Source organism: Osmerus mordax, chromosome 8 (assembly GCF_038355195.1).
Source record: "Osmerus mordax isolate fOsmMor3 chromosome 8, fOsmMor3.pri, whole genome shotgun sequence".
Lineage (NCBI taxonomy): Eukaryota > Metazoa > Chordata > Actinopteri > Osmeriformes > Osmeridae > Osmerus > Osmerus mordax.
Genome location: NC_090057.1, coordinates 3241195 through 3263371, shown reverse-complemented (window position 1 = coordinate 3263371; position 22177 = coordinate 3241195). Strand labels below are relative to the sequence as shown.

General features: G+C 44.9%; 1 protein-coding gene and 1 long non-coding RNA gene across 2 annotated transcripts in view; both read left to right on the top strand.

Moving 5' to 3' along the window:
* The first annotated feature begins 683 nt into the window (after positions 1-683).
* Positions 684-10122, top strand: trib2 (tribbles pseudokinase 2). The gene is made up of 3 exons (XM_067242212.1): positions 684-1931; positions 3609-3901; positions 7833-10122. The coding sequence occupies exons 1-3, from the start codon at positions 1662-1664 to the stop codon at positions 8302-8304; spliced, it is 1035 nt and encodes a 344-aa protein (XP_067098313.1). The 5' UTR covers positions 684-1661; the 3' UTR covers positions 8305-10122.
* Positions 10123-17889: 7767 nt separating this feature from the next.
* Positions 17890-22177, top strand: part of LOC136947385 (uncharacterized) — a 37446-nt gene continuing 33158 nt past the window's right edge. Inside the window, exon 1 of the long non-coding RNA XR_010877011.1 lies at positions 17890-18018. This is a non-coding gene — a long non-coding RNA (uncharacterized lncRNA). The remainder of the gene's footprint in view (positions 18019-22177) is intronic.

The following is a 22177-nucleotide window of genomic DNA, read 5'->3' as shown; positions in this document are numbered from 1 at the left end:
ACACACACACACACTCACAAACACACACAAGAGTAAAGAGTTGTGTGGGTGCATCACATTCTCCAGCAGTGAACCACCATTCTGAAAAGAGAGCTCTCTGTGTGAAAAATGCATTTTCATGAAGCGTGGGTTTAGTCTAGCTCTATGGTTATGGCTTGGATGGAAGACATAAGTCTTGCTACAGTTTTCTGTATGCCTGCATGCATACATACAAGGGAGAGGCAAACATTTACAGATCTGCATTCTTTATTTTACTACATGGATTCTTCTAAAAGCACCGCTTTCGAACATTGCTCAATTGCCAGTGACAAGATTCATGGTCAATTATCAACTAAGACACGTTCATTACATGACAATCGGACTGAATGTTGTTTTCTTTTACTATAACTTGAATTTTTGAAGGAAGCGTTTCAAAGAATATGTACGATTCCGGTATTTTAGATGGGTCCGGTTCCTATCCCCATCCCCCTCACATCCAATTTACATTAAACCTCTTGCTTAGGATACATTTAGATTCCTGGGGTGTACATGAATCTCACATGACTGCGTATTACTGTAGTCAGCTTGAAAACCAATGGGGTTCCTGTGTGTGTGACTGACGTCAGGGAGGCGGGTCGGGGGCAGGTTCGCTTGTGTGTGTGGAATTTTCTCCGCCAGGCTGTCGGCTCTTGCACTGAGACTCGGTGTGTGTTAGCTCGGCTGACCTCGCACTGAATGGACTCGATTCCCAGCCACGTAAGTACAACACCACGGGAGAGGATGTCTTGCTGAATCAAGGGATAGGCCTGGGGAAGTCGGCCATCCCTTCCTTTTAGCAGCTCAAGCAGCCGACGACAATTCATTTGGATTAAAACGAATCTGTCGCAGAGGATATCGACTTCCGAACACAACAAAGGGCTAAAAATTCGGGACGATTTTCTCTCCATATTTGGTAGATGGCAATCATCATAGCTCGTGCATGGATATGATCTGTGGAACAAGGCCCGTGCGACACTGACCAAGGAGGCTAGCTGATGCTGTTCATGTCACATTTAGTCTCAATTTGAATCCACAATCATTTGCAACTCGGTGCAGTAAAACGTGCTAGTTTTATCTCCCGTCTGCAAGCTAAAGACGGTGAATTGTTTCTGTTTTATGAAACGTGTCATGCAATTTATCGAGTTGTCAAGATTAGCCGGCCAGCTAGCTGTATGCTTTCTGTAGCAATTGTCATTGCAAAGCTGGCATTCGATATTTTCACTGCTTTGTAACAATTTGGCTTTTGCAGTTCGCACTCAGACACCTACTTTGCTGGAGCTCTTTCAGCACATCGTGCAAAGGTGTGCTCTCACTGCAAGCAATGCTTTTGTTAGCTACCTAAGTCCAGCCTCTTAATCTTTCTAATAAGACCATATAAATTGCATAAAATTATGTTCATTTTTTTGAACGTATTGTATATCGCCTAATACGAGTCCCCTGGCCGAAATAGAAAATCTCGCTATTTTCACTCTTTAGTGCAATTGCAGAAAAAGGAAAAAGCAAAAGGTCAGTTCTATTTTTATTTCTCGAGAACAATATTTTACCACTGCATTGAAGCTTACTGAAGTTTAAAACCAAATAAATAAGAGACGTCACTGTAAGTCCAGGACCCAATTCTATTGGAAGTATTATATCGAATACTCATGAACATACAGAGGTCAAATCCCATTAACATTTCACGTTATGGGAGATCACGGCACAAATCACACGACTTTGAAGAATTGTCTTGCCTAAGGACTACAGAATCGAACCAGAGTTTCAGTCCCAACCTCGGGTCCCCTAGCCCGCCTGAAACACCTGACTCTTCGCACTGTATCTCCTGCATTGGGGACTACCTTTTGTTGGAGCCCCTTGAGGGAGACCACGTTTTCAGGGCCGCCCACTTGCACAGTGGGGAAGAGCTCGTATGTAAGGTGAGTCCTCAAGCTAAGCTTTTTATGGCCCATTGCTTTGATTGACGGGTTTATGAGTCATGAAACGGTGCAGGTATATTGTAACCATGTTCATTATGCTTAAACTCATCAATCAACTCGTTTTTTTTTATAGATAGCTTCATGTAGTTTATATTGGACTAGTATCGACATGTGTAAGATGTCTTATCATTGTCATGAGTTGTGTACAATACATTTAGCTGATTTGCATGATGCAACTTGTCTATTTAGATAGTTTTTTAAGTTGCATTGCTCCTGATATCAAATGATCCACATCCTCTTCTACACGGCATGCTCAACTAGCCTAAATTATGCACTGTGTTGAAATAGCTCGTGCAGTAGCGAAAATTTGTCTGCGCATATTTTATGCATGAATTGGAAATGGAGAGCACAGGAGAGTAATGGAAAAAGTGAATGGAGAGCTATAGCGATCTCACGCTTGTCTCAAGAGCCGTGTGGTTCGGGTTGCATGATGTAACACTGACAATAGGATGTGTAACCTCGCGCACTCCTAATTTTCCCAAACTCCTAGACACTACCAAAGGCTCTTTGTTCGCCACTGTCAAAAATATGACCTACGTGTAGTTCACGCGCTTAACACGGCGAATTTGTTGCTCCTGTTTCGAATGGACCCCCTACTGAGGGTTTCATTATGAGTGAAGCATCACTCATCTATAGTATCTAGAAAGGAGATGCATTTAATTCCTCGAGCAGGTGCATTTGGGATGTTACCCTGCGTCCAAGTTCTAGTTCCGCCTCATCGAAAATGAGTTACGGAGCGATCCGGTCTAATCAGTCATAAATGTGCTACAATAGTACATAGTGCGCAGAATTAGGGCATCTACTGACATTGTTTCCACCTCGCTGTGCAAAATATGGTTCTGATTTACAGTATGGCTGAACAGTCTCCCCTGAGTACAATCCGATGTTATGAACTGTAAGTAGGGTAGTTAACAGGCTGATTAATAGAAAAGGTTTTATTGCCCTAATGGACTTAAAGGAACATCCTCTTCTAGGTTGTGACTTAAAAAAGGTTACCAAGATTGTAAATAGGCTAGGCTGTACAGCACCTTAGGCAGTACGAGTTTGCATTCTGACCTCCATTCTGGCTCTCTGTTTCTAGGCAACATTAAAATTCAATTTGAAATACATTCCCCTGATTGATGGTGTCTGCCAAGGCGTAGGCCCGGGTCATCACTGTGTAGACCTTAAGGGCGGCAGGTTTCACTGGCTACCTCTCACCTGAATGTCTGTGCTGAAAGTCAGTTCACCATAGGAGAGGTGTTACTATGGAAACCAAGGGAGACTGCGATCGTGTTCTGCGGTACATTTCAATTCCCCGAACTTGCTGCTGTCTGCATGTGTGCCTTCGCCTGATACCTCTGAAACACTGGAGTAGGCAGAAGAAGCCAGTAGTTTATCAGATTGGATTAGGTGTATCGTGGGGCATTTTCCATGCTTTAAATCATATCCATTAATCCATTAATAGAAACTTTAGTTGGTTCCATTTCTAGAATTGCATGGCACCATTGTTTTGGAAAGCTGGGCCTCAGGCCTGCAGCTTCCAGAACAAACAAGTCAATAGAGCCCCAAGTAACCATCAAATTAGATACTAATGTCCCTCTGTCTCTCTCTCTTTTCCTCTCTCTCTGGTTTCAGGTTTTTGACATTGCTCGCTACCAGGAGTCTCTGGCGGGTTACTTTGCCCTGGGCCGACACGAGCACATCAACCAGATCCTGGAGATTCTGCTGGGCGAGACTCGCGCCTACGTCTTCTTCGAGAGGAGCCATGGAGACATGCACTCGTTCGTCCGCACCTGCAAGAAGCTTCGGGAGGAAGAGGCCGCCAGACTGTTCCATCAGATAGCTTCGGCCGTGGCGCATTGCCATGACAACGGACTGGTCCTCCGGGACCTGAAACTGAGGAAGTTTGTCTTCAGGAACGAGGACAGGTGAGAGAGAGAGAGAGAGACCATGCCCCGAGGCCCTGCTGCCACGCCCTGGCGCTGTGAGCGGGCTTTATTTACCACACACTTTAGTTATACACGGCTGTAATGAAGATTTAAGCAGGCGTCGCATGGGGTACAGCACTTAGAATCCCCAGGCGATAGAAGCTCAGCAGGAGCAGAAGGCAGGAGGAATCCAGGCCAGATCGCTGAACGCCTCTTGAACTGATGAGCAGTGACTTGAAGCCAAGATGAGCTTTGTGTGACAGATGTTTAATTTGTTTGAGCTTTGTGGTGCACAGCTACACAGCACAGTGAACACTGCAGGACAGGCTGTGGCTGCCCCCTGCTGGTGGCATGCACACACTACACCATGTCTGTCCCAGAGTTGACTGTTGCCATAGAGACCTGCACCCACAAGCCGGCTCCATCTGTCAGTCGATTTCTTAAAAAAATAAAAAAATAAAAGTGTGTTTTATTACCACCTTTTTCTTATCAGTTAAAGGCTGGAGGTTAATCCAGACACAGATTGGAGATCTGTGTTGAAGTGTAGCCACCGCCCTCAGCCCTTGCTCTGCTCTGTGTCACGGTCGTCACCCTGGCTCCCTCCATGCCCTGTCTCAGAATGCATGGTGTCATTCTCTGGCCCCGGCCATGGAAAAGTGAAGTTGAGCCTCCGCTACTCTTATTGGATAGGAGTCTGACAACCTTGGCTTCCATGCCCTGGATCGAGATGGCAAACCCCTGTCCTGAATGATTGATGGGCTGTGCTTCATAGGAGGATGGTGTGGGATAGTGTGGGTCTCAGTCTCAATAGTTTATGGCCTTATCTACTTACACCTGTTCACTTCTTTCAATCCGGTGCGTCGGAAAAAAGGTGTAGCCGAGTGCAGGAAGACGTTTCGGTGTGGAGACCCACCCTGGCCCACAGCCCCACCATCTGGCCCACAGCCCCACCCTCTGGCCCACAGCCCCACCATCTGGCCCACAGCCCCACCCTCTGGCCCACAGCCCCACCCTCTGGCCCACAGCCCCAACCTGGCCCACAGCCCCTCCCTGTGGCCCACAGCCCCTCCCTGTGGCCCACAGCCCCACCCTCTGGCCCACAGCCCCTCCCTGTGGCCCACAGCCCCTCCCTGTGGCCCCAACCCCACCCTGTGGCCCACAGCCCCACCCTCTGGCCCACAGCCCCACCCTCTGGCCCACAGCCCCAACCTGGCCCACAGCCCCACCCTCTGGCCCACAGCCCCACCCTCTGGCACACAGCCCCACCCTCTGGCCCACAGCCCCACCCTCTGGCCCACAGCCCCAACCTGGCCCACAGCCCCACCCTCTGGCCCACAGCCCCACCCTCTGGCACACAGCCCCACCCTCTGGCCCACAGCCCCACCCTCTGGCCCACAGCCCCAACCTGTGGCCCACAGCCCCTCCCTGTGGCCCACAGCCCCTCCCTGTGGCCCCAACCCCACCCTGTGGCCCACAGCCCCTCCCTGTGGCCCACAGCCCCACCCTCTGGCCCACAGCCCCACCCTCTGGCCCACAGCCCCAACCTGGCCCACAGCCCCACCCTCTGGCCCACAGCCCCACCCTCTGGCACACAGCCCCACCCTCTGGCCCACAGCCCCACCCTCTGGCCCACAGCCCCAACCTGTGGCCCACAGCCCCTCCCTGTGGCCCACAGCCCCTCCCTGTGGCCCCAACCCCACCCTGTGGCCCACAGCCCCTCCCTGTGGCCCACAGCCCCTCCCTGTGGCCCACAGCCCCTCCCTGTGGCCCACAGCCCCTCCCTGTGGCCCACAGCCCCACCCTGTGGCCCACAGCCCCACCCTGTGGCCCACAGCCCCACCCTGTGGCCCACAGCCCCTCCCTGTGGCCCACAGCCCCTCCCTGTGGCCCACAGCCCCTCCCTGTGGCCCACAGCCCCTCCCTGTGGCTCACAGCCCCTCCCTGTGGCCCACAGCCCCACCCTGTAGCCCACAGCCCCTCCCTGAGTGTGTCCATAGTATGTAGAGGGACTAAGGCCAGGTCAAACAGGACATCAGTGCCACTGCTTGTTTCAACAGCCCACTCTGAGGACCTGACCTTGTTATGTTACGGCTTCAAGTCGCCAACTGACATCCCAGTAAAGTTTATAGGTCAGAGGTCGCTGGTCAGCCATGTGTGGAATCCGCTAGCGCAGTGCGGCATAGCAAAGTCAGCGGACGAGATATTACCTTGTACACAGCACACGATCCTATAATGACCCTCACAAGTCCACTAGCTCTGGAGTTTATTTTAGCCTAGTATGTAGCAGGTGGAGCACGCATTGCCCAACATGTTTGAAAGTTACTCATTAACCACTGCATAACACTTAATACGGCAGATATTCACTGTAGGGTATTTCTAATTTCGTGACTGATTTTATTATTGACATTTAAATGTTAACTGTACATGTCATAGAGTTTACAAGGACTTCGTAAGTTACTACCGACCTTAAGGAGAGTCAGAGAAACTTGTATTAGTTTGCGTCTAATATTTATTCTCAACTGTCTGTCTCTCGCTCTAAACAAAGGATATATCTGAGAGAACAGTGGAATTCTATTGCATGGAAACTGTACTACAGAGCGCCCACGTTAACATAGTGAATTCTCCCTCCAGCCTGTCACAAAGTAGCTATTCCAGCAATACTCAGCTGTTGATGTGTGTGTGTGCACGTGTGGCAGTGTTCCGAATGTGCATGAGCCAGCGGGAAGGAGTGCAATCTCCTGAAGATGCAGTTCACATTCTCCCGGTGTGTGTGTGTGTGTGTACATGTGTGTGTGAGTGCATGTGTGTGTGTGTGTGTGTGAGTGCGCACAAGTGTGTTGCACTTTTCCACACACAGATGAAAGCACTTAAGCAGAAGCATCACAAGTGTCCCTTTCTCATTCGTGTGTCGGATCCTCTGCCCAGGCCTCTCCAGGGCCCTCAGTGTGCTTCTGAACAACCAGGCATTATGAGCGTCTCCTAGAGAACGGTACAGCCATGCTTGGATTGCAGAGAAGAGCCTTAATGGATGTCTGTTGATGAAGGAAAGCCCATTCTGATTAGAGAGACTTGGTTCTCGTTTTAAAACCGTCCTTTCTGAGCACCAGACTCGGAAGGCCATCAGAGTCATTGGTAATGGTTCTGCTTTGTTGTTGCGGAAAGGCCTTTTGAAAACCGCTCTATTTTTAGACTGGCAAAATCTGTCTGGGCTCTTATCTGAGCAAATGGAAATGTCAGATTTAAACCTCAGGCATTATGTGCTCCAATTCATTTAATGTCTAAAAGCTATGGATCTAAAAACCATACGTATGTCTATCAGGACGTCATGAGGCCAGCTCAAGATATAGTAGGTCTGGAACCAAAACCTCATGTGAGTGGCCATGAGTTTTATTGATATGTTTCATACATTTCAATCTCTCTTTCTACGTGCATCTAAGATATCATTCTCAAGTCAAAAGTTAAAATGGTATCTGTTGGACGTTTCTTCAACTGGGCTAAAATGACCGTTGTTTAAATGTCACGGTGTCACAAAGTCTCTCCTGAGTTCATTACCGCCTCCACGATGCGTCCTGGAGAGTAATAGGGAATGTTAACTCATACAAAACACTGGGTTTCCTTTACTCGTTTTAATGGTCACACTCCATGTTCACCAGTATAACTCACGCAGTAACAACATCCGGCCCCCTTCAAAGTAAAGCTATCAGAACCCAGAAAGTTAACAGGGAATTAACAGGGAACAACAGTGCTAATATCAAGTCTTGTGTTCCTGTGTCTGTGTAGGGGGTCAGATGGCTGAGCGGTTAGGGAATCGGGCTACCAATCAGAAGGTTGCCGGTTCGATTCCCTACTTGCCTCTGGGGGGATGTCCCTGTACTTTACTGTAAGTCGCTCTGGATAAGAGCGTCTGCTAAATGACTAAATGTCTCCCCAGGAGCCTTGTGAAACTGGAGAGCCTGGAAGACACCTACATCCTGGACGGCCACGACGATTCCCTGTCAGACAAGCACGGGTGCCCGGCGTACGTCAGCCCCGAGATCCTCAACGCCAGCGGCAGCTACTCGGGCAAAGCGGCCGACGTGTGGAGCCTGGGCGTCATGCTCTACACCATCCTGGTGGGCCGCTACCCCTTCCACGACGTGGAGCCTGGCTCTCTGTTCAGTAAGATCCGACGTGGTCACTTCAGCATCCCAGAGACCCTCACACCCAAGGCCAAGTGCCTGATCCGGAGTATCCTCCGCCGGGAGCCTGCAGAGCGCCTCACCTCCCGGGAGATCCTGGAGCACCCCTGGTTCTCCTCCGGGGCAGCGGGGGGCGCTGTGGCGCAGGGCCGGGCGGAGAGGGAGCAGGAGCAAGCGGTGCCAGAGGTCAGCATGGAGGAAGAGCTGGAACAGTTCTTCAGCTGAGCCCGCCCGACGAGAAGCACAAAAGGGAGGACTGGGCCCATGGTCACCTCGCCGCGGTCTCGCAGAGCCAAACTGTAGTTGTAGTTTAGCAGGTGGACATTGTGTCACTCACTTACGGTGGTCCATCCCTTTTCCACCATTCCATGGAACCTTCAAGCTTGAGCCCTGTCTTAACAGGTTAGGAGCCACTCAAACATCACGAGGGTCGGACTTCCCATTAGGAGTCAACGCTGCTGAACATGCAAGTCACAAACGATGTAGCAAACATTCTTTAGTTTTCTGTTTTAGTTTATTCATGGTGCTCTGCAAGCAGAGACAGACGCCATGCTGAGACACTACGGAAAGCGCGAAGGGACAGGAAACCTCAGCCAAGGAGAACAAGACAAACTGACAGTTGGACTGCCACACCACTCCTCCATGAGTCCTCTCAAAGCTTGAGGTAGCACTTGCCCCCAAATCACAGGTCTAGGATTAGCTTAACCAACCTAGAATTCCTACCTTAACCCATAAGGAAGACTGACTTTTTCTGATCTTCTACCTGTACTGGTTAGAAGTAGGATAAGTCTACCTATTGTCACAGTCACAATGACATGTATGTTTTGTTTTGCATTCTTATTTTTTATCCAGCGTTAGTCACCCATAACCGAACTTGACCTTTGACATTAGAAAAGCTCTTTCACTCACATAGAGGGTAGATACTCACTAAACAATCATATGTATCTCTTTTAACTTGTGTATTTTAGCCTCTGTTTAGCCTTACCGTATGCTAACTGTGTACTTCTCTCCTACTCGCCTAGATTAGGTTTCCACCTTTCATTTGTCATGTGTCTTTTAAGTTCACAATAACCTTGTCATTTTTTTAAGCTATTCCATAAATTGTTACTGCTGCTTTAATATCTCTCCCTTAAGAACCTTAACATTTCTCTTGTAAAGCCTCCAAATGTGGCATCATGCACTTGATTCACACAGGTTAAGCGAGCAATTCCTTCTCCTTAGACTAGCTTCTTCTATTTAAGTTCAGCTTCTCATTTTTAGGAACGAAAAACAGAAATGTTTTATTTAAATTGTAACAACTATATAAATATAAATATATATATATATATTTAAAAAAACACATTGCAGGGTTTTTCTTTTTTCAAAAATACCTTTTTCATGAATAATGTCTGCAATATTTTGGACACAGGACAGGTGCAAAGGGAGGAAACTATGTCCAAAGTTTTAGAATAAACTTATATTTCTTTTTGTGCCAGTATTTCTGTGCCCGACATCCCATGCCACAGTCGCCCTTGTTTTTTTTCTAGACTTGACACCAGTTATTCTACCATATTATTATTATTACTATTAACATGGTCTCCAGTACCTCATGTTAGTTTTCTACTGCCTGCGTAGGTTCTGTGAAACGATCATGTTCTGAATGGGTACCAGTGGACATGTTTTGTTGTATCTCAATGTTACTTGAATTTGTGTTTTTATCTAGTTATTGGCATGTGCCCTATGAATGCTTTAGACTGCTTAGCAGGGGTGTAACAGCTAGTTTATTTTTATTTTTAAGAAAAGGTAAAAGAAAAAAAAAACTGAAAATTCTCAATATACTACTTTCTGAGTTGCTTTTAAAACAACTATTGCTTTCCTTTTTTTTGTTTAGTAGAATGAGCTACCCTTATTTAAGTTGGTGCTAATGTTAAGAGTCCTTTTTTCTTTTCGTTTTCAGAGGGGGGTGGTGCATGGTGGGATATCTGCCTCGGATGTTTTGATTGTAACGTAACAAATTCTGGTGTTTTGTCCAAATTTATTCGGTAAATAAAATTGTGAACTGCTTGCCTGGCTCCTTGCTTTCTCTCTGGAATGCATGTTCAATACAGTAGCATTCACCTTATGTAAGATAGTCGATTAGTCCCCACAGTTTTGTTGCACTGGGGGCACAATTACTGAGGCTGCTGTTTCCAGAAGCCTGCACTCAGGTAATCCAACAGTGCAAATATAGATGAAGGGGTTTACGTGCTGGAATCAATTTGTAGGAAATGTAACAGAAAAATACAGGAGATTGTTTATCCCTGAATAACAACAATGCTTTGACTGATAACACAAGATTAGATTCTGAGCAGCATTCAGTTTGGGCTTTCTGCTTCAAACTCACACATACGATAGTGACATGACACTTCATCCATTTCTTCCTTGGTAGTCAGGCATGAATATGACCCATCAGTGTTCCTTAATGGGAACGAAAAGAGGATTTGTCTCTCTCTTGACTCTCTTCCGTCAGACATTAGAGAAATGATTACACTAGTCAAGCATTGTGAAAGCTTTTTGGTGAAGGCGGACCATTTCCTGGTAGTGTTTTTATAATGTTTCTGAGAAAACCTGTTTGCCATGACAATGCAGTACACATGATAGGTCACCTGACCTTGTCTGACTCTAACAAACCTCTTTCTGTCATTGTATCCCACTGACAGGAAACCATTTCATATCTCATTTGTTCTCCCAGTAGAGAACAATTACATCTGGTGTGTGTTTTGTCAATACTCCATGTGTGTGTGAGTTGTTAGTATTATGTGTGTGTATTTTGTGAATACTGTGTGTGTGTGTGTGTGTGTGTGTGTGTGTATAGTGTGGTGAGGTTGTAAGCTCTGCATGTGGGCTGCACCTGTCATGTTGCACAGTAATCCTGATTAAGGTTATATTTATCAGATAAGGCAGGCAGCAGCTGGATTGCCGCTCACCTCCCACTGACACACAGACCAATCAGATACAGATGTCTGGATACTGGAGACCAGATATCAGTCACCTTTGCAGCGCATCTTTTGAAAAATTGTTCCCATACAAATTAACATTAAAAAGTTCATTAATCAAACGAAGCAATCGAGGAGCTGCTTGTTCTAGATTTTCTATAACCTCCTAGAACATCCTCCCATGGAGACGATCCTGTGTGACAACAGCTGTTCTAATCTGCCCTCTAGTGGTGAAGGCTTAGAACACACTTGGTACAAACAGGGATTCCTTTCCTTGCAGAAAATCGGTTTCTGTTGATTGTCGTGTTTGTTGTCAATCAAATGTTTCTTTGTACACGTTTTACCAGTAATCTATGTGTTTATAATTCTGTGACAAATGTAGTGTAATTATCGTCCACAACCGTTTCTTCTGTTAATTTCTTAAAGAAGATATGCAGCAGCAACGAAATAAAGTAACTCATCGATATGTACACATCTTATATTGCTGCACACCAAATTACAGCTTCTTACTTTGAGATTTGAGTATGTAAATACGCTCTCAAACCGTATGTGTAGCATCTGCCTTCCGCAGCGTCAAACTGACATTTGAGAGTGGTTGGGTGGACGATAATGGGACCCCCTGGCTAACTGCTAAAATCAGGAAAGTAACATTTCTAGGCATATCGTGATTGGATTTCAAAACCAGAATGTTATAATATAGGTGTGTATCTATATATTAAAGTACAATGCTGTGACATAACGTTTTTAATTTGTATTATAACAACATTTCTAACGACCGTCGAGAGCTAGGTGGACGATAATGGGACCCCTTCTAACTACTGTAGACTTAAGTTGCCATTCTTACAGAACGATATTACAACACCGTTGAAACATTGCTCTACTAAGCTGGCTTGGTTACATCTAAATTTAGAAGATCTCAAAGATAAGAAGTAGTTGGTTGCCGGATCAAGATTTAAATCAGATTACAAGCAACAACACATGACAAAAGGTAAGGTTCCTGAAAATGCATTACCATTTAATTACCATCATCAGTATTATTTATTTAATTCATATAGACGTAGGCTAAGGGCCACAAATGAGCACATACACACGTCAGTACAAAAGTATAACATAATACACCACCACAATAAACCTGCATAATGACTCATGAGTCACAATAAATAACTAATTACAGTAATCCCCTTGAAATGCACAACTTGAGATGCATTATTTGTGTTTGGTCATGTAGTAACGGTGAAAGCTTTCATCATTTCAAAGCTTTTACAGAAACAAAACATAGATTAAACATTTTAAATTTAGCTCTGACATTCTCTCCTTTCCCATGTCTTGAACCCGCAAACAACAGTGTCCACCAGGGATATGGCTACTCTGCAATTCAATTAAGTCGAGCACTTCGGTTCAATCCTGGTTGACTCAGGGGAACCACTATGCACTCGGTATAGTGAAAGTTTTTCATTTCCCTCTGCCAGTCCAATTAAGGTTGATAGTGGTTACGTAATAGTGTTCCTTCAATGAGGGCCTGTTATGGTTGCAGCAGGGAGAAATCCTGAAACCGAGGCTGTGGAGAAGAGAGGCTTCTGTGTGTGAGTCTCAGGGCTCAGTTGAGTTTGTGGTTCGCCATGGGTCCCCTGGCGGAGCTCTGTGTGGCAGAGCACCAAGGCAAACACACAGGCAACAGATGGTCTCTGTTGTGTTCCTCCCATCCATGGAGCTGTTGCTGGCTACAGGCTTAGACCCACTGAGACTGCAAGGAGAGAGGGAGGGAGAGAGAGAGAGAGAGACAAGGAGAGAGAGAGACAAGGAGAGAGAGAGAGACAAGGAGAGAGAGAGAGACAAGGAGAGAGAAAGCCAAAGAGAGAGAAAGCCAAGGAGAGAGAGAGCCAAGGAGAGAGAGAGAGCCAAGGAGAGAGAGAGAGAGAGAGAGAGAGAGAGAGAGAGAGAGAGAGAGAGAGAGAGAGAGAGAGAGAGAGAGAGAGAGAGAGAGAGAGAGCAGCGATGGAGGGGTTGGAACTTTCACATGGTGAACATGACGGCCATATGTGATCTGGCTTGCATACAAAAGCAGCGTTGTAGAATTCCCTCGACGGTTTAGGTTTGGTTTATGTTGAGAGTAAAGATCACGAACCTAGGAATAAATACAAATTAAATACAGGTTAAGAAACATATCATCTTACACTGGCATTCAAGAAGCGAAGTCAATGTGAAGTTGCTTCAAAACTCAGCACTAGATGGCGCTGTGAATTTATGGCCTTGAAGGCTGGTGGAAGGAGGGAGAAATCTGAGCCTATTTCCATGACTGACTGGGGGGTGGGGGGGTGGAATCTGCTGGAGCAAAATCTCATTCATGCATTTTCTTCTTGATTTGTTGGACGCAGGGGATCAAGCGGATTCCAAAGGCAAAGAGCAGAGACTGATAACTCTTTTAGTTTCTCAACCCCATGTAAACATCATACTGGATGGACGTGTAGGCCTTAAGAGATTCAGAATAAGTCAAGTGTTTCAATTAAATACATTGAACTATCTGAATTCCCTGATTCCCTGATTGATAATCAAGTCTAAACTGGCATTTTAGTATCATTTACAGTCATAGAGGCATGCTCAAATGTGTTTAACAGCACACAGCTCACTGAATCATTGCCCAATGAACCACACTATGGGATAAAATGGTCCACCCAAGCTTGTTCATCTTGTACCACACAATCTATTGCAAAGGGACCATACAAATACATGCAATGTATTTTTGACGCTTCACGGTATATGAGCCTTATTTTTGTTAAGGGTTGGCCAATTATCTGGTCAGTAAACAGCATAATCAGAGCCTCAAGATGACAAAGTAAATTGGAGACAGGCCTTGTGTTCTGTCTCTGCCTTCCTCGCATCCTTTTGTCAATACCCAATTATCCTCTCTGTTGCACTTCCCTTTCGTAGTGCATGCCCTAAAATAGATTCTTAAGGCATTGTTTTCTAATTGCAGCAATCCGGAGTCCCTTGAAGCATTGATCAAACGTTACAGCCGTTCTGGAGTGTGCGTGGGTAAAGTTGAATAGAGCAGGATTGCAGGTTTGTATTGTAGACTGTATTTTCAAAGCCATAGGGCAATGGGGCGCTGTGAGCCTGTTCAGGGTAAAGCAGAGCAGAGAGACAGATGGATAGACAGACAGACAGGCAGACAGACAGACAGACAGACAGACAGTCCCCCTGCCCCACACCGTGTGTGTGCGTGTGCGTGTGTGTGTGGGGGGGTATGGCTTCACCACCCTTATATTGTCTTCGGTTTTTAAGGGGGGTAGTGGTTGTGAAAGATATTGCCTGGGTGTTCCATGTGGAGAAGTGTCCTGTGTTGCTGTTTTTTATGCATTTCCCACTTCAGAGGGATGCAGGATTAACGTCAGTCCTGACTGACTAGACAGAATCATCTGAAGTAATTTATGTACATTTAGAGAGAGCCATGAATGTCGTCAAGGGCGTACGAGGGCGTCGTATCTGGAGGGTTTGGGATGTTTGTGATAATTATCCCTGAACTGCATAGGCACGCTGCTCATGTTTGTTTGAGTGCTGATAGCCATATTCAGCTGTCGAGATAAGGGGTTTCTACATTCAACACGCACCATTTCAGTTCCCTTCAACAAATGAAGGACTTCATCTAAGGTATTGTTAAGATTTTCACATAAAGTTAAGCAAGCGATCTGCTCACACATAATTTCAAAAATCACGGCTCTCATTTTCACATCTTTAAAAACGCCCAAATGATGGGAATATCTTTTTTATTCACAAAATGCAATTCCACTTCAGAGTTGCTTTTCACGCCACTTATTCTGAAGATATTGTCACCCCTTCTCAAAATGTCTTAGCAGGATCATATTTAACAGCATGCTACATTCAGATAGAGAGTAATTTCTCTTCTAAAGCAGATGTGTTTACTCCAAATCATGTGGCTCAATCAATCTTAGCCTTTATTAGATCAATTAATATGACTCTTGGAATATGGGTAAAACAGGTGGTCTAATACCTTACTGTAGTAAAGACCAGACAACAGCTCAAATAACTCAGATATCTAGTTTTTTGCAAAGTCTCTGAAGCGTAGGGTTTCTGGTGGGTGGTAACTAACGTGTTTGATTTTTCAATTAGAGCTGTTGATTGGAGTCTGCTCTGAGGTACCTGTGGCAACGGGTGTGAGTTAATTAACAGTCACCTTTTGATGAACATGTCATGCTTATCTGTTTAGTTTCTTGAAAGAGCACTGCTTGTGACTTGCTTTTCCTTTGATTCTAATGTCATGTTTAAACCAACATTTTTGTCTTCTTGTAGGGTCAGTAACTTCAATGGCTCACTGACTTAAAAAGACAATTCAGTGTCAAAGCTTCATGATTAGGCTCATTTTAAGAAATGTTAAATGGCATTTGAAGACTTGGAACAAAGAAATTCTGAAACACAGTGCTGAGCAGAAGTTTTCATGAGAAGCAATTTTTTATGTTTAGTGGCATGGCAGGAAATATTTTCCCTGTCTCAAAGGGTGAGTAAATGTCATTTTAAATTAATGTTTGCAGAGTACTTTCACCCTAAAATCCCCTCTTCAAACAAAGCTTTGGATTCCCAAAACCTGGCATAGGTCCCTTCCCCTCCTTCATAGCCTTAATTGCCATAGAGATGTGGTTTTAAGCATAGCTGAACCCAGACTTGCTAAATGTCCCTGGTTCATTTCATTCTAAGTGGGTTAATTTGATTAGCTCTTTCAAATAATTCTGGCCTTCAAATCTTGCTTTCGAAAATCCCTCATGTTAGTAGATTCAGCTCATTGCACCTGCTTCTTTGTCAGAATTAATTACAATGCCTGCAAGCTGTACTTACATCTGTAAAAGTAACATTTTGATAATCAAGGTATAATTTTCCCCTTTGCTCAATATCCTGTTACACTAGAACGTGTGCTACCCTGTCCCTTCTTATTCTGCCGGCCACCATTCGCATCTGATAGCAGAAACAAGAAGACAAAGAAAAACAGATCCTTGACTTCGCTGTGACACTACTCCACATGGACTGACTGAAGCGATTTAAACACACACATTGTGTTCTCTGCAACATTCTACACTACATTCAGAGATGAGCAGTGCAGACTTAACTGTCAGCCCACACACACACACCTGAACACACAAAACATAAATACTTATTTACATTTAGTCATTTAGCAGACGCTCTTATCCAGAGCTACTTACAGGAAGTACAGGGACATTCCCCCCAAGGCAAGAAGGGTGAAGTGCCTTGCCCAAGGACACACCATCATTTGTCACGGCCGGGGAATCGAACCAGCAACCTTCTGATTACTAGCTCGATTCCCTAACCGCTCAGCCACCTGACTCCCACACTTATGAAGGTCAACGTATGCTGTAGCTTTCAAGATACTCATTCAGGTTGTGTTCTGCAGGACAGCGTGTTCCCCCAGCTCTGGTGTTTACACCCACACCTCCTAACAACGAGCCCATGCTTCTCCATCTCTGCTGCAGTGAAACTGTACGATGTTTATCAGGACGGACGCCGTTTTCAGATCATTTATTTTTAAATTCTGATTGTGTTGGTGTATAAGTAACTGCACACAGATTATACAAATATGACTGCTTATATTAACGTGTTCTTTGTGTAGGTTATGCCTCCTGTACAGTGCCCCTTTTGCCCAATTACTTGTGTTTATAGCCTCTGTGTTGTTAACTTCTTAGGACAGTAACTTGTCTGTTTTACAGTTTTATTGGTGTTTTTGCCCATTTTAAATTTGAAAAATACCCTGAAAAAAATTGTTGTATTGTATGATTACATTTACACTGTAAAATGATCATTCATTATTTGATCATTTTTTGAGATGGGCTATGTCAAAGCCTTATGATGACTGGCCTGTAATTGATTTAATTTAGTCAAATTCTATAAAATATTTAAAATATATATATATATAGTAATAACTGAACAATTCTACCCAACGTACAGTAGACAAAAATGGTCCACAATGAACTACGAATTACTGTATTTACTATCTATATGCATTTATTGCGCAGCAAATAATATATTTGAATGGGCCTACGTATAGACTGTAACCCGCAACAACCCCTCGATTCCATTGGTCACAGTCGGTTGAATCCCAACAAAACGAACGGCACATATTGCAATTGTGCGTTTATTAATATTGCTCTGTGGGAGAATTTTTTTGTGTGTGTAGCCTATGAAATAGACAAAAATCCTACATGCATTTGCAATGTCGTAGGCCTACATTGTACTAAGGTATCCAATTTATTTATTTTTGGCAAAGAAAGTAGGCTACATGGTATTGTTCCATTTGGGCCTAAAACTGAATTAAAACAACTGTATTAAACAAGTACTCATTTTCAAGCAAGAAAGCAATATGCAAGGCTACCTGTGTGCATGATACAGATGACTGATGCGCCCTAGAATTATCTTCCGCCTTTTGGACACTTGCGGGTGCCTCTTACAGGCTCGTGAAGGCAATCACTACGAACCGCCATGCAAGGACAACTATATTCAGCGATGTGTGTGCTTGTTAGTGAAGCCTGACATGATACAGTAGCCTTACAATACATACATTTATGTAATTCCATAGACAGGCAAGTGAGAGGCGCTATAGGGCTCCGTAGAAAACAGAAAGTAAAGGGGAGGAGCGGTATCGGGAGTAAAGTAGCCACACGGTGTGTCGCTCTGACCAAGCATTCGCTTGCATCTGAGAGCCGACGCTGTGCAAAGAGCGGATAAAGACGCGTTCTGTGGCATCTGCCAAGTCCCGACGCTGGCAATAGGGAAGAGGTAACAGAAGCCGGGAAAGGACTGGACAACCGACACACAAAAGACGGGCTACAAGAAGAGACAGGGCTATACATTTTGCCGTAAAATGAAACATTAGTATTTGCTGGAAAAGACAGCAGTAACGCATAACCGTTTTCTATCGAAACAAGGACAAACGCCGGGGACAGAATCTGCGACTACAGGGGAGGTAAGCGGACAGTGTAAGCCATAGCCTACTGTACCAGCGGAGATCTCCAGCCTTACTTCATACATTTCTAATTTGTTTCGTGACAGGCTGAGTTCACGCCGCACAAGTGGACTTTCCTATTGTGAATATGTGGTGCGTTTCTGATATGTGTTCATCTGTGCCATCTCTTGCAAAGCACCATAATATAACCAAATGGGGTGTGCGGCTCTTACGTTGTGCGCAAGCGCTCAAGCTTGGAACGAGAAAAAACTTCCTGCAAGGCTTGTAGCTGGTGTCGGTGTGACATTACTGTAATGGTGCTTCTAATAGAGCTAGATGGTTACAAATATAAATCTGACTCGTAGGTGTTGAGAATTGACTGCACATCACGAAACAGCACAGTATAGTGCAGTGCTATTATCTTCAATCATTGAATCTTTGAATGGATGCAGCTAGGCACCTATTGTTCTCTCAGTGTTCATCATGTTCGTGCGTATGCTTTTGGCTTAGTTATGAACCCACCGTAAGACTGTTCAATTACTCACTAGTAAACTGTAATACCTCATAACCAACCACTTTGTCCCACCTTGCAGATATATAATTGGTGTTTTAGCCTACCTACCGTAAAGCAATTAGCTTACCTATCGTAAAGCAATAAGCCCACCTGTCCAGTATACCAGGAGCAATAGGCCATTCACTTGTACATTGTGAAACACAAACACAGAATCAACAAGCTTTTGGGATTGCCATTGATGTTGACTGTGGGAACAATACAGGCTACTTGCCATAAAGGTAATGCAAAAATACTGCACTTATACACACACTTACTGTACCCAGATTTTTTTATGACAGAATAATTATACTTGTGCATTTTACTTCACTGTCACACTTGAGATTCAACCATAATGATAAAACACTATCGTAACTTCAACATGTGCATCCATTCTGAATGTCTTAATGTCTTAAAACAATCATACAGCATTCTGCCTGGTGAAAAGCACGACCATTACATTGATAACATTGGTAAACCTACAATACAAGGTAGTGTGAATCAAGCTAGGGATTAAGGGCTTTAGTCCCTGTCATCCCAGAACAGGGAGAGGGATCTGTACTTGATGAGGTGAGACAATGCATTTGCCTCAGAGCTGGGCCCATTTAGCAGGGGCTTTTCACCTCATCTATACAAGGGATTGGTTCTGCATATTTACAATACCAGTAGCATACCCTGTCGACAGCAACAGAAATGTTTGTCTTTGTGTGCATGTATATTGGGGAGTCAGGTAGCTGAGCGGTTAGGGAATCGGGCTAGTAATCTGAAGGTTACCAGTTCGATTCCCGGCCGTGCCAAATGACGTTGTGTCCTTGGGCAAGGCACTTCGCCATACTTGCCTCGGGGGGAATGTCCCTGTACTTACTGTAAGTCGCTCTGAATGTAAATGTAATATGTGAGTTGATGTGTTATGTCTGTGTACAAATATAATAGAGAGGATCTGTATTAACTTTGTGAATTCATGCTCTCTCTCCTGCGCTTTGGTGATAAACAGTTAGACCATGCATCTCCATCTAGTAAATTAGGGAATGATCTCAGTCTGTTTTGAAGCGGTGCGAAGGACAATGCTTAGTTGAGATGAATTATATCTCTGGTAGGGAGTCTCAGCAAGGGCTCAGCCTTTCTCGTCTTGATAGAATACATCATGTGGTTCCACTTATTTTCAGAGCAATAGGCTAGTGCTGCCGGAGTCAAGCAGTAGAACAACCAAACAACTGAACGATTTTTAGGAGGATTCTTTTATTTCGTGAGCATACGAGAAACGAGCATATGAGATAGCGAAGGCTCTCATCGTTATCCATGCAAGTTGTAGTCTGGGACTTTAATTTGTCAGGCAGTAGTTTCCTGCTAGGATTTTCCCCCTCCAACATCTTCAGCTTGACGCTGTGGTGTTGGTGTGAGGGGCAAGTGGACCAGGAGAGCCTCTGGATGGAGAGCGTACGCTGCAGGGACTGAGAGGAGTGGCAGGGATGCCGCCCCCCAGCCCAACACGGCCTTCGAAACCAAGCAGGCGTGTGTGCGGTGCCAGCAGTGGCTTCACACGCTTTGCGTGGCAGGCAGTGTTTGAACAACATAGTGAGGAAGGACAGCATTAAAAGATCCATTTGCACGAGCTTTCTCTCTGAAATACAGATAATGAAGGTTTTTTGCTTCAACCTCCCTATGTTGCATATCTGAAAATACAGATTTTTCCTTATCGAGTCTCTGCAGCGGTGATATTGTTGCTTTGTAGAATGTAAAATATTTAGAGATGAAGGCTAAAGGAAAAGGGTAATAAACTTGCTAATGTAGATGGGGCAAAAGGCCATGAGCGAACTTGTGTGTTCCCAAGCTCTTTAGAGACCAGTGAACTATGAAACGCAGCCTCTTCAGCCGCCCTCTTCCACACAGTCGCTCGAGGGGTTGTGACGCCAGTATCATTGCACTAAAAGCCTCCAGTTCGACTGCATGGAGACCAAAATGGTCTCAGAGCACAATACACCGTGCACACCCAAAAACAACAGAGATTGAGACAGCAGCCTACTCAAATAAACAGGCTTATACAGTTAGTCGTTTATAAACATAAAGATCTTAATTTTTGTAGTCAAGTCTCCCAGTTCCCTCAATTATGAGCAACTCGTTTGTGCAGTGTAATGTCACTGATTTTCATTTTAACACTAATCCTCTACTGTATCCAGAAATACAAAATACTCTGCATTAGGTCTGACATTTTTTTGTTTATTCTTGGAATGCAACATTTATTTTCTGTATTCCTGCATAGGTAATAGAGGGGTTTTAAACACTGAGACTGTTTCCGTGCCAGTAGGAACAAAACATTCGCTTTGCACCATCCCACAAAGATGTCTGTTATTGGTTGTTGGGTATGTCCTCCATGAAGTAGCGCCAATCACACCCTTCCCTTCAATATGCTAAGATGCCATTAGCCCTCCAGCAAGCAAGCTGACACCCAGAGCCAGGGCCAAGGGCCATACTTATCAAACTAGAGCCCAATTTCAAATCCACCCTCAGCCTGTGGCCGTTGGCATTTCAAGCCCTTGGTTTGAAGAGAATAGAAGGTGTATGGAGTACTGGAAGACATCCACCAAGCCTAACAGACATTCTCTGCCAAGAACAAACATCTCTGATCTACATGAAGAACACTGGGGTAGAAGTTGGTTTGGAATGAGGCCTACACAGGCAGTTGGTTTGGAATGAGGCCTACACAGGCAGTTGGTTTGGAATAAGGCCTACACAGGCAGCCACATTCTCAGGCCCCTGCAGGCTGTGACCCTGCTGGGCTGTGAGTGGCTCAGTGGGTGGCAGGTTAAGCCTGTTAGGCCCTTGTGATGACACTGCAGATCTGTTCCATGTAGGGGGGAGACATGGGAGAGGAGGTGGACATGGAAAATCTTCCATACCTTCTGGCAGGCTTGCCCTACATTCACCTCCTTTTTGTTTATGCAGTCCCATTCAGCCAGGCTTCAGTGTTTCTCTGTCCTGTGACAGAAGTGGTCCTCAACCGTCATATTTATAGACACACACTTCTCTTACACCCCATGTTTTATTAGCTTACAATACCTTCTCGGAATAAACATTGTCCTAATAAATTACAAAATCTATTCTTGGAATGCTTGTTCTTTCAGATGTCAGGCATCGTTGTAGGAAAGAATCCTCCGGCCTCTCAGTGTCTACGGGAGCGTTATGTAATAATTTATTTGAAATTGAATAATTCAATCAGTCTTCAAGAGCGTGGCAAGCCTGTGCCAGGCACTAAAGGCAGGCATAGTGGAGAAGGGCTGTGGTACATGAGTGTCTTACATCCAGAGCCTCCCGTGCTGAAGGCAAACACGACCTGAAATTACCCCAGGAACCCAGCATTTTACAGCGGTCACACAAGTCACTGGAACCCAATTTTCCAATTCCTTCCAATCCCAAATCAGAAGGTGTCACGAGAATCGTTAAGGCCTGCCACTGGGAAGCTGTATGTAACCTTTATTGTTCATTGGTGGATAGATGGCCCAATTCTTTAGGACAAGTGGGTAATTGCTACTGTATTTTAAGGGGTATGCAGTTATCCAATTATTATAAAAATGTTACCACTTCTGTCAGTTTAACAGCAGAGATAAACAACCATCCACTAGAAAGATACAA

Excerpts from the sequence above, each read along its gene's own strand:
- trib2 (XM_067242212.1), top strand. The coding sequence starts at position 1,662 with ATGAACATACAGAGGTCAAATCCCATTAACATTTCACGTTATGGGAGA. Across the intron at positions 1,932-3,608 it reads GGGAAGAGCTCGTATGTAAG|GTTTTTGACATTGCTCGCTA; the intron begins GTGAGTCCTCAA and ends CTCTGGTTTCAG. Across the intron at positions 3,902-7,832 it reads GTCTTCAGGAACGAGGACAG|GAGCCTTGTGAAACTGGAGA; the intron begins GTGAGAGAGAGA and ends ATGTCTCCCCAG.